Below are 12,999 nucleotides of genomic sequence, written 5' to 3' on the forward strand. Positions count from 1 at the left end.
ATGAAATTCAGATTACGTCATTTATATGTGCCAGAAATGATTGATTATATTGCCTCTGAAGCGATCATGTATCATAAATTGCTATGTAGCTGGCAACGTATAACCGTGAGAAGATCTACGACAAATGAATGATTCAAACATGAGAGTCTGTGTTTAGTAAACACTGGATCCAAGCCCCTTGACTCTGACTTTACCTTGATGCTTGTGATGTGGATTTAGAGGTTGTGTAAAACCCTTTTTTATCTAATTCCAGTCTGCGTTGGGTTCTTCTTCCTGTTCTGGCCCACATACAACTCTTTGAATTCAAAATCCTTGGCTCCGATCCGAGCCAAGGAAATGATAATAAACCTTATAAACTGCAATGTCTGGAAACTACATTAGAAAGCATTTTAGAAGAAGATATTAAGAAATTCTAAGAAATTAAAAATATTTATATATAACGCCCAGATTATATCGAAAATAATTTAAGCACAATTAACTCAGTGATATTATAGCAGTTTCAGGAGGTGGACTTTTTATATATGTGAGTAAAGTACAGTATGTTGCGTCTTTACCGAATAGGGGGAAAGGGTCCGTTTCAAACGGATATTACACATTTCTTGGCATCTGTTTGAGCTCTTTGGCATGAAAATGTGGTGCAAGGGTAGAGACGCTTGAAAGAGGTCAAAGAAAAGGGCAAGGGAGAAAAAAGTTGGTAACCTCTTGAGCAAGCCTTCAGGCCAGGCCGTCGGCTCCTGATGGAAACCAGATGGAGAATGACGGAGAGGGCAGCAGTCTCAGGATATATCCCTTGTCCTCTGGGATCCTCCCTCCCTCAACCTCCAAAATGAGACGGGTGATGCAACTCCTGCTCTTGATCCTCTAACACTGAGATGATTACTCAGAGTGAGAGGAAACAAAACAGTGTTAGGGAGTCTGAGAAAGAGAACTTTGTTTATTAAAGGCATGGCTTTGAAAAATCCTGAACAATTCAGAACTTGTTAAACGTTTCATAACATTTGTTATGAAACGTTTGTTATGTGCTTAGAGCAGATAAGACCGTAATAACATCCATGTCTTTTGCTCTTTATCTGATTGTTCTTCCTTGTTTTTCTTAAACAGATTAAAAATTCCTGAAGAGGTGTTAATAAAGCTCCCAGTGCTTTACTGAGATGATACAACCTCTATTTGTATCGGTTACATAGAAGTCAGAATGGGGAGAAAGTCAGGATGTGTTCCTGGTTGACCTGTAATTAAGGTAATCCTGACCAGACATAACTCTGGGGCAAATAAACCCATGTCATCACATTGCCCAATAAAGCCAGCACGAAGTGTTACTGACTTGGTTTTCAACTTGATTTTTTAAAGCATCCTGAAGAACCTGAATACTTTAGTAACAGGTCCCACAGCTTTACATTTCAATCAAAAAAGGAAGCCAACATGCTGTGGTTAGCAGGATTAACAGGGAGGAACAACTTTGTGTCATCTGCAGAACAATGAAACAAAAGACTGCAAATTTCATTGGCATTGGAGAGCAGCTGAATAGAGACTTAAAACTTAATAATCCGAAGAAGATAAAACCAAATTATTTATGCCGTTTGTTTGATAAGCTACTCAAGCTAATATACAGTGAGTCCTCATTCTTTGATTGTAATGCTTTCCAGGAACCACAAGCGATTAACGAATTCCGCGATCGAGTGACAAACTATTTATCTTATTGATTAAATGTTTATGACCCTCCCAATATTGATGTTAAATCGCTTTCTGTCTGTATTACCTTTTCCCACACTCTTATCAACTGTTGTAAGGCATTTTTGTGTCTTACATAAGTCCGAGATTCAGGGAAATGAGCGCACTTCCTGATGCCGTCAGCCAATAGAATGCATGTACCGTATCACGTGACCGCCTACCAAAAATCCACAATAAGGTGAAGTCGCGAGCGTTGATGCGCGAATGCACGAGGGCGCACTGTAAGTGTAATTTTATTATCACGGCCAAGCCAGATTTTTAAAAATGTCACAGCAGTGAGTTAACGCCTTACAGTTATAAAGGTAATAAACCTCAGAGAAGCGTCCACCATCTTCAGCCATTGAGTATTTTTGGTATTAAAAGAAAAAGATGTCATTTCGAAAAACAATATCTTAACTTTACATTCACAGTTTCTTCACAAGGTTTTCAGCATGTCACTTGAAATAGAGTGAATCATCAGTCAACACACCCACGTATGTATGAGCATGTGAACCAGCCCTCTGTCATTCTCCTCCACCGTGGGTCACCAAGGAGAGAAGCAGAACCAGTCTGCATCTAGAACCATTTTTAGTAACTTCTAAGGAAGATTGACACAGACTGAGTGAACAATGCATTTGCTGAGGCCACAATGTATTGACTCCAGTGAGACTTTTGAAAACAACATCTGTAATGCAGAGGGAGTTTGTCGTATATAATGTTAATCCATTCATAAGTCTTTATTATGACACACATAAAGCCGTACGATGCATGAAATCAACAGCCATAAAACCAAATTGTAACTTCAAGTGTTCGGGAGTGGAGTTATTAAGTATTACGACGCGTCATAATTCCTCATAAACAATGTCACGTTTTCATTGTTGGATCCAAACGTAATTGTTTGCAGGATTTATCAAATGCGTAACAATGACACACATCAGCACAAACTTCAACAGTTTTAGCGGCGGCCTGTAAAAACAAGCAGATCTCTGTGGCCGTCACACATTGAGCTGTTCTTTTGTTTGTCTGAAAAATAAAACCTCTGTGCCGAGCAGCAGCATGCTGACAGGGAGCCTTGGTGTCTATTGTCAGGGCGGGAAGCCAGAGGACATTCGGAGCATCGACACGTCAACATCACTGCTGACGAATGAAAAGAAATCTCTCTGAATGCTTTTGCAAAGACAAAACAGATAAATTTTTTAAGGAACAAGTTTTAGAAAACCGCCTGTTGGCTTTCACAATCGACCTTGGGGGCTGAAAAATGAAACTGCTTGCAGCAGCAGGGGCTCATTGTTGAAGCAAAGTGAATTAGCTGCTCGGATAGCTTCATCCTCCAGAGGACCTAGCAGGGAATGTCAAATTACATTTGTTTGATATTTGTTCAAGCAAGAATGGAGGCTTTAATAAAGACACCCTGGTTCTGCTCGGCTGCATTAATTATACACAGTTCAAAGCTTCCTTCTGGTTTAAAGTTGTAATTACGTCTCAGAGCCGGACCACTGCAGAGAGTCGACCATTTGATTTCTTCACTCGTGTGGCCCCCACGCCGCTGTGATGCAAACAGCACAACCGAACTGAGTGGATTTCAAACATACAATCGTTCTATTGTTGAAACTTACTGTGGCTGTGCTTCAATACATGACTGCATGAGAATAGATACAGAAACTCTTCTGGAAACATCCACTGATATGAAATGAGTGTCTTAGACTTAAACCTAAGCATGAAAAACAACCCCCAAAAATCTTGTACGTGATCCCAATGTTTAAATCAATGTTCTGATGCAACCTCCTCTGGTTAACAGTTGGATTGGTGTAACAGGAATGTTTCTCACGTGACATTTCTTCTTCACATCATCTTCAGTCAGTTATCCACTACCGTTTCGACCATGTTCGATGTTGTGAGTCACATGATTTAACTTCTATCCATCATGATTTAAACTGGACTTAACAATCGGATGCAATGAAGCAATGATTATAGGACAGGAGTGGAAAAAAATTACTTTGCTTTGCATTTGCAACCTGATTTGTTGTGGTGTCACATTCTCCAAGCGTCTCCACAATTTCACGGCGAAACAAAAAATGTTCAACTGAAAACTACTGAATGCAGCCGTGACAGATTCTGATGGATGGCTGGGTCCTTAGGTCTCAGCCTGCCAGCACTTCAGCAAACACACACACACACACACACACACACACACACACACACACACACACACACACACACACAAACATCTGGAAGTGTTTTCTGCAATGGGGTCAATCCTTGGAAGCCTCCCCAGCAGCCTCCTCCCCACTTGCGGAGAACGGAGTTGCATTTACACATCTCCAGGCATAAAGAGACAACTAGAGGGGCTTATTTTAAACCTTACAGTCGTTCTGTGTTCTCATGCACATACACCCATGATGCAATCTGTGGAAAAACTTGCTACGGTTTAGTCAGCTCTACTTAGGCTGTGTCAAAGTTTGGTTTTAAACGATGCATCACCGGAAGCAGGAAGGAGGTCATGCTGTCATCGAAAGTCGCCTTGCGTTCCCTCTTAAACTTTTCCCAGTCCACTGCATAGCAATTCTGCCCACTTTTACTGGTCTTTAAGGACCATTCATGATCACAATTATGTTCGTCTGTCAGGACACTTTCACGTAGACAAAATCAAAACAGTTTTTAAGTGTGTGTTACTGCATTGTAAAAAGTAAAAGAAGAAGCTTTGGGCTCTGCCTCTTGTCTCTAACAGGACACACCCTGCTATGAGTCAGTGCTGCTCATACAAACATGTCACATAATGGTTTGATAAACAGGCTGGCTACCAAAATTTTAGAGCAAGTTTCAATCCACAGATTCTTTTTGTTTATGCACCACGCCTGGAAATTGTTTCTTTTTTTTTTTTTTAAGCAAGCCAAACAAGGTGAGACAATATTCAATTTATTACACATGTGATTCAAATATAAAGTCAAATACAATACAGTTATGTGTACAAATAACTTCTATAACAATACCGGGCTTTCTGTCTTTCAATGAACTAATAAAATAGGTCAATTTCCTTTAAAATTTCACACTTAAGGCCCAGAGGCTTTACTGATAACAGACATTGAAAAACCTTGCAGTCTCGATGCTGATTTTCCTCTTAGTTCACAGAAATACCACAGAAAGACCCCGGGAAGCTCCTACAACACAGCACAGTGCAGACTGCTGGTTCTACATCTTCATACTGGTATCAATTCTTCATCAGAAATTGTTTCCTTGTTTCAACAGGTTCAAATAGAGTTTTAGACTACATGGTCACAGTTTGTTGATTTCTGCTACGTAAAGTCCCAAACAATCAAAATTCAGATCAGCGAGCGCCGTGTCAACAGCATTGCACATCTATTTTTAAACCTGCTACACCAAATTCACTGTTAAAAAGCAAATGAACCGTCAAAACACAACGGATGAGTTTTTTGATGAAAAAAATTGTCTTATTGTTGGTGCAAAAGAAGAAACACAAGTTTGTTAGCATTTAGGGAGGTTTCCAGATAAACAGATCTCAATGACATTTGCCCTTGGATTGTACAGTTTCAATTTCCCTTCGATACACATATTAGCTTTAAACAAGACTGATATCAGTATGTAAATATTAAATATAAAGCTAATGTAGTTAGTTTAGCTGGAAATGCTGACAGGAAACAGTTGGAAAAAGGTAGCCGAGCTCTGTCCAAATGGGAACAAATCTACTTTATTAATAGGACAGATCTTATTTTTAATTCATGCACATAAAATGGCAGAAAAAAACAAAAAGTTGTGGTTGATTGATATGCTTGTCATCATAAACCACAAGTAATCCCTTCGGGGATTAATCAAGTATATAAAATGTAAAAAAAAAAAAAAAGACTTCAGTATTCAACAGTATCAGGCTCCTTTCTTTTTCTCCTATGTCCAGACTTCGAGATAAGCTACGCTAAATTAAAGCTAACTCTCCTCTTGACTGCTGATAGAGGATTTTTCAAAAACATCAATAGGTCAATAAAACATCACATTCAAAGTCAAATGACAAACATTAGTGGTCAGCAGTCAAAAAATTGTCTTCAGTGTGGATATTTTCAATGTATGGTTTTATGCTAGACTGTTTAACATTTATACACAAATGCATAAGTTTAAAAAAAAAAACATCCCAACTGGAAACAAGTGCAAGTAATTCTTAGTATGGTCCCACTCTGAATGACCTTCGTGGATCACAAACATCTTTTGGGGTTTTGGGTGGTAATGAGAGATTGTCCAACAGTTCACACTCTAAGTTGATTAAGACATTGTTGTGTTGCTATGTAAAGTTGTACATTTTTGTCGTCGCTTTTCAAGAAGATACAGCATTTGTGATATTTCAGGAAGGTTACATTTAACCTTTAAGACATTTTCCAGTTTAGCCTTGGAACAGAGATCATTTCAGTGACAGCAACACGGAAAAATGTTTTGCATATCAAAGTAGATAAGACACAGTTCCGGAATCTGGTGGCAGATAGAAATCAAGGTGTGTGTAGGTTAAAGTTAAGGTTGGGGTTAAGGTTGGGGTTAGGGGAGTCACTTGTTTGCCTTTTTCCCACAGATTTGATCCGCTTATCCATCAGGAAAACACTGCTACGTGGTGAGTTTTAACAGCACGCTGTAGATCAAACAAGGCACATAGTACAGCAGGTTTAGCATATCTTATATTTTGCATATGCGTCGAGCAGCATCTTTGCAAATTTGGTTTTCAATTAACCAATAAACAAATAAAAACAAATAAAGAAGGAGAACACATCTGCAGATGTCCTGCTCTGACCTTTAGGTTTCGTTTAGAGTAAAACTCTAGTTTGCCTAGTTTTCCTGGTTTCCTGTTGGTCTAGTCTCCGGGTGGCACAACGCCGTTTGATCCACCGACCGACGTAATTATAGCCAAATTGGAAACAGCTTCAACAACAAAAATGGGTTATGCGATTGGCAACTGCAGCATGAAGTCAGATTGGGTTTCTCCGAAAAAAAAAAACAGAAAAAAAAAGATCTCTTCCTTTCCTTTTCTCCCAGAGGCTAATTTGGACTGAATGAAGCCTCACGGTGTCAAGGAGAGAGGAATCAGTTGCGTTTTGCAGTAAATCTTCTAAAGCACTTCATCAGACCTTGTTAGACCTATGGGATACAACATCGATCACCGTTCTTCATTTGTACTGGTCATCAGGAGGAGGTAATATCAGTGATCAATATCAGCTGAAACAAATATTTGCATATTTTACATTTTGAGTGAAAAGTCAAACTTGGCTTTGAAGATCACACCATTGGTTATGAAATGTTCCAGAAAAGTTCCAGTCTGCCTTCATCTGGCATTCCAAACATTACGGTGGGGGGTGGGGGGGTATCATCTCAGTCTCACATTATGGTGCCCTTCTGATTACAGGTCATTATGTCATTGTGTTGGAGATTACCCAGATGCCGGTGGAACTGTACTTGTTTCTGGGTCCTCCAGCAAATAACGTTTTCTCCCAGGGTTATACTCTTAATGCTGGGCATGTAAGCCAGAATGTTATTTGGTAAAGATGTCAAACCAGAATCAGAAAAATGCAGCTCTTGCAGGGAGTCTAGTCCACTAAAGACAGTCGGGCTCAGAGTTTTAAGCTGAGGGTTGTTGGAAAGATCCAGAACTTGAAGACTCTGGAGACCCTTGAAGCCATGCGGCTCAATTTCCTGAAGGTCACTGAGGCCACGGAGAGATAAATACACCAGATCTTTCAGCTGAGCAAAAGCTCCCTCTTTGATGCGGGTGATGGGGTTCCCATCCAGAATGAGGAGCCGCAGCGAAAGCCCTGCCAGCTTCGGGACGCTAAAGAGTCGATTGGCTGATAGATTTAAGCTCTGAATGTGAAGTATTCTCCCGTGCAGAGTGACGGAAACTGTCTCAAGCCTGTTGTGAGACAGATCCACGCTGACGGGCTCCCCGTTAACTTTAGCGGGGAACACCTCCATATCAAACTCTTGGAAGGCGTTGTAGCTGAGGTTGACCTCGGCCAGAGGAAGACCGGAGAAACAGTTTTGTGAGAGACTCTCCAGGTTGTTGTGGCTCAGATCCAGAGTCTCCAGGTAACGCAGCTTGGACAAAGAATGAGGGCTTACCTGGAAACATAAAAAGAGAGTTGTGTAGGGGCAGTGACATAAATACATACAATTATATTTGACGCGAATCTTGGTATATGTATGAACTCAGCAAGGCGATTGGACAGAATGGGGTGATGATGTATTGAGGGACATCTGGCAAATTTAAGTCCTCATTTTTAGTCTCCACCAACTCCCAACGGAAATACTTTCAGATTTGAACTCTTCCTTCTTTATCAGCCAAAATAGTGCTGTTCCTTTTTTTAGACAGGTTAAATTCTCAAGATAAACAATGGAAAAGGTAACAATGAAAATTAACTTCGTCATCTTGGCTCACACAAAAAAAAATGAATGGAATGAAGGTTTGGCAACAGTCCATTGAGGAAGATTATCTATTCATTATCTAACAAGTGAGGTTATTCAATCTTCAGTCATACCAAGCACACCTCACGTCAAGTCTTCATTTTCAGCTTTTATAATTGTGGGCAGTGGGTGTTGTTGTTGTTTCAGTTCATATTTACTGAGGTCTTAGCTGATGTCTCATCTCTGATGATTAACGCCAACTATTCAGGAAGATGTCAATAGTGTTTAAAATATTCTTGGGCGTCCTTCACTTTTAAACCTGTTTGCGTTCTTCAACAAGGACAGGCAATTGCTGTCATGCGTTTGAAATTGCCAGCTAATTATTTACATTTTCAGAAAGAGACTGTTTGACGAAGGAGGAACAACAAATAACTGAATGACAAACACTTATTTGAGGCCGCAAATAAAAAAGAAAAAAAAAAAGCTCTTACCTCTGATATATGGTTGCTGCTTAAGTCCAAGCTGATGAGGGTGGTGTAGCCTGGACCGGCGAGCATGGCGTCGCTGAGTGGACCCATGATATTGGAGGACAGGTCTAGGTAGGCCGTGTCCAGTGGGATGGGAATTGGCATGTTGGTGCCGGGCTCCAACCCCCGGCAGTCCACCCTAGTCAGGCTGAAACTGTCAAACAGGCCAAAACTTTCGACCTCGCAGCGGCACCGGGGGTGGCAATTCTTGACAGCACTGGACTGGACAGAAGCCAGTAACAACAACACGTCGATCCACAGGAGGAGTGCCATCATGTTCTAGAAAAAAAATGCCAGAGTTATTTATATCTCAATCACATTAGGCCAACACTCTCGGAGAGATAAGACAAGTTTTGGGTTTAAAAAAAAAAAACTGAAATCAGGATTCAACCTGTCTAAATAAAGAAACAGGCAAAGCCTCGGTGAACAGGTCAGATAAGAACACCTCGTCCAGAACGGGTCGTGGTTTATGTTTCCTCCTCAGATTCTAGAATCGAGGCGATCATTACGATCGTCACCAGTTCATAAAAAATGTTTTCCTTCTTCTTGTTGTGTGAAAAACGACGTGACTCAGATGTCAGTGACACAATCACTGTTGTCCCCCCTGTCAGTCCAGCTTAAGTGAACAGAGTCCAACCCGTTCAAGGTGGACACGCACAACTGTTTAAATACGAGTGAAAATTTTACAGAGATTAAGAGTTACATAACAGGAATGTGTGTCAAAGATGCAGGAAGAGAATTACAGCGTGAAATTAGGAGACAATTAAAGATACAACACCAATAAATAATTTTTAAAAACCCATCAGGAAATAGTTAATACTGTTTATGACAAATTAATTTGTTCATTCATTGAAAAATCTGATATAATATTTTAAATAAATATTATTCATAAGAAAATAACCTGTAGCATAACTGGAAAAAACCCCAGTAATACTCACTCTGAATTAAATTAAACCAGTTGATGGGTAAAGTGGAGACGAGACCAAACTGTAATCATTGATCAGTCTGTTTGCTAACACTGTTAACATTGGATCATTTAAACACCACATGACGGTTACAGGATCAAGACTGTACAGCCTGATTTGGTGTAATCCTTACAACATTTCTTGTTTATATTGGAATAAAAATCAAAGATATTTGTCTAATTTCAAATCCAGCAGACATTAAGGAACCAAATGGCTCAGGTTATCAGATAAACATTATCTCAGAGTAGTCCATGTTATTTACGATGGCTAACGCAAGAGAATGAAGTTAAATACATGGATCAACATATGTGGGCTGATTACATGGCTTAAAGTCCACTTAAGACAGATCCCTTCACCTCTGTGCACTATTTTGCTCTTAATACTACACAAGCAGTGCATAGTAGTAGTTTATTAATAAGTACGTATTTGAAAAAGTGATGAAAATTGAAGTATTAATATTAATTTTGTATAAATAACAGGCATAACACTGGATATTCCATAAATTCTTGGATAAATTGATTAGATTCACCAGATTTCCTGCAAATGCATCGAAGTAGGAAAAAAAAGCACAATTCCAACCTTCATATAAAATCTTTAAATCAAATTATCCCACACATATCCGATCATTAGCTTTCATAATGAAATACAAAAGTTCCCCTCTGCCCTATTTGAACTTACAAGTCCTGTTTTATTTCCAGCGGAGAGCTCTGTGTTGTTGGGAGCTTAGGGTGAGAAGCTACTGATAACCCAAGCAGCACGTCTTCGTCTTCACATTTAAGGCTTGTCTGGGTTCACATTAACATTCATCCAACCCTCCTTCCTCTCCTGCATCCCTTTGATCCATCTGTTGTTTCAGGAGGGGCTGCGAACTTTGTGTACCAGCTGTTCCTCCCCAACCTCACGCCCATAAATCTCCAACTGCTGCTAACGCTGTCTTCAAATCAGACGCAGTAGAAACCACCGCAATTAGTGGATAAGCAGTGACCGTTGGAGCTGCATGCCCCCCCCCTGAATGGACAATTGGCAAAGGCTTGTCAAATCACACCTGGACATCTTCTCACTTTCAAAAAGCCTCCTGTGAAAGTGTCCAGACGACTAGGACTTCCCCCTGTTCAGTCAGCTTGATGGATGGAGGAGCCCTAGATGTTCTTTTATTTTCAGAATCAGCTGTTTCGAATGTTGCCTTTTAGTCTCCTATAAATTCATCCCTGGCTCTCCTCTGACTTGTTGGTCTCACGTCTTTTTTTCTCACCGCCACTAAATAATCTGTGCTTTTCACAGATTATTATAATTATCTTTTGGAAAAGATAATAACGGCACATTATCATAATGTGTTATCAGGGTTAAATGTGTTGATTTAATATATCCAAAGCAAATATGGAAACTTCATTACCCATTGGTAATAAACTAATCATGAGTCACGTGAGAAATTATTTTCATTTAAATGCTTGCAAGAACCAAAACAGAGTGCATGTTTAAAAGCAGCAGACTAACAATCAGCAATCTGACAAACTTCATGTTTGTTATCATGTAGTAAAGAACAGTTATTTCCATCTGCAGCAAACATGTTTGTTCAGTGTCCTCCAATATTATGATATCACCTCTTTCTATTTAGCTGAAAGGCTGGAATCTGAGTAATTAGGAGACTGCTGCCTCACTAATTCTTTCAAGCCAAATTAATGCAGGATTCTGAGGAGGAAGTTGTGGGTTTAGATAAAAACGATGCCACTGAAATGCTTTAAGAGCCAGAAACAGGATGCCTAAAGGAGAGTAATTTCTTTTAAAGGAAGGGGATATCAAATTAATCCAAACAGGACATGATTTAACTGTGTTTATGTGAACTGGTTTAATTAATCCAGGATAACAAGCCAGTTGCAGGTTTAATTAAACTAGGATCAGTTAATAAAGTTTTGTGCATTATTTAAAAAAAACTATCTATATATTCATCAGGTAAAATAATCAGTTGATAAATAATCCTAACCAGTACAACTACACCATCCCCCACCACACGCACGCACACACACACACACACACACACACACACACACACACACACACACACACACACACAAACCTGTTGAGAGCTTTTAAAGATATAACTCGGACAAGCAAAAAAAAGTATGGGCGACCACGTGACCTCCTCAGACACATTTACACATAAACATAAAATATTACACACAAGCAAATCTTACAACTATGCAACCAACACGTATCGGAACCAAACCCATCACAGAGCTCTGCCCTCAAACTGTATTTATTGACATCTGATTTCCTCCTCTTCATCACACAACCTCTTCATCACTGCCCTGCCGCTGACGCGCTCCTGCAGCCGCTCTGCAGATCAAGTTTCTTTCAGCCGTACGTGGCAAAACCGGGAAGAGCTGAGAACCTTTTTTGGATTAATTATCCTACATGACCATTTAGAAATTAAAAAAACCCCAAAAAACAACAACTAATATTTGATGCAATCCCGCCTCTTCCAGCTGCCCATCACACCTCCACATGTCGCCACTGCGCGCATCATTGCGCGGAGAATTTGCGCTCCCTCTCTAAAAACTTTGTCCGCCTGAATAATTTGCGGTGACAACACGCTGGAGCCTGGTCAGTCCAGTCGGGACACAGGGGCGGTTTCTTCCACGCAGAGGCGAATGTGAAATCTGATCCGAGGTCCGCTGCTGCCCCAGACTAATCCGCTGCTTTGACCGAGATTGAAAACTTTTCTGACTGGAGCAATAAAACTGTTACAACTTTCTTTAACTTTTCTGGTTTAGTTTTTCTGAGTAACTTACTTTTGTGGTTTTTAATCCAGGCAGTCCACTTCTCGGCCGTTTTTCACTTCACCGCTCCCATTTTCCAGACCCCCGCAGCGCCCCTGTGTCCCGCTGGTTTGCGTGGCTGCCGGTCCTCATGCGCTCCGTGGATGTGTCCGGGTGTCCGCCCCGCCACAATAAACTGTCAGCAGCACAAGCACGTTCGTCTGCTCCCATCCCAAGTCTTTCGTTCCGCCTCGCCGCTGTTAAAACCACCGAGGTGCGAAGGCAGAGCACTTCCTGTCAGTCCTTCAAAATAAAAAGCTCTGTATTGAAAAATTTGGACAATATCAATGAAGGGCTGATGTAGTTGGACGTATGGTGGCTGTATGAAATTAAAAACAGTATAATATAGGACCTTTAAACTTTACGGGGGCTTTGTGCTCGGTTGGTTCTTGGTTTCCTGCATGTTTTTAATGGCATAAAAGTCACACAATGCAATAAATGACCTAAAACCTTTGGGCTTGTCCATAATTGTCTCTAAAATGCAACTTTACATCTCAAAAAGTAAGCTACAGTTAGTTGCATGGTTAGTTAGTTAATTTTTCAGTTTCTCACATTATTTTTCTTTTCACAGAGAAACAGAGGGACATAAATACT

General features: G+C 40.3%; 1 protein-coding gene across 2 annotated transcripts; it reads right to left on the reverse strand.

The window, feature by feature from the left end:
* Positions 1-4,607: 4,607 nt before the first annotated feature.
* tsku (tsukushi small leucine rich proteoglycan homolog (Xenopus laevis)) lies at positions 4,608-12,582 on the reverse strand. Of its 2 annotated transcripts, none has more exons than XM_068317080.1 (3): positions 12,379-12,582; positions 8,589-8,903; positions 4,608-7,815 (listed from the first exon to the last, which is right to left on the reverse strand). In XM_068317080.1, the coding sequence occupies exons 2-3, from the start codon at positions 8,898-8,900 to the stop codon at positions 7,075-7,077; spliced, it is 1,053 nt and encodes a 350-aa protein (XP_068173181.1). In that variant the 5' UTR covers positions 8,901-8,903; positions 12,379-12,582; the 3' UTR covers positions 4,608-7,074. The 2 variants fall into 2 exon arrangements, with proteins under 2 accessions (XP_068173181.1, XP_068173182.1); XM_068317081.1 differs by lacking the exon at positions 12,379-12,582 and adding an exon at positions 10,268-10,928.
* Positions 12,583-12,999: the final 417 nt, after the last annotated feature.

Source organism: Antennarius striatus, chromosome 6, assembly GCF_040054535.1.
Source record: "Antennarius striatus isolate MH-2024 chromosome 6, ASM4005453v1, whole genome shotgun sequence".
In the NCBI taxonomy this organism is placed as follows: domain Eukaryota; kingdom Metazoa; phylum Chordata; class Actinopteri; order Lophiiformes; family Antennariidae; genus Antennarius; species Antennarius striatus.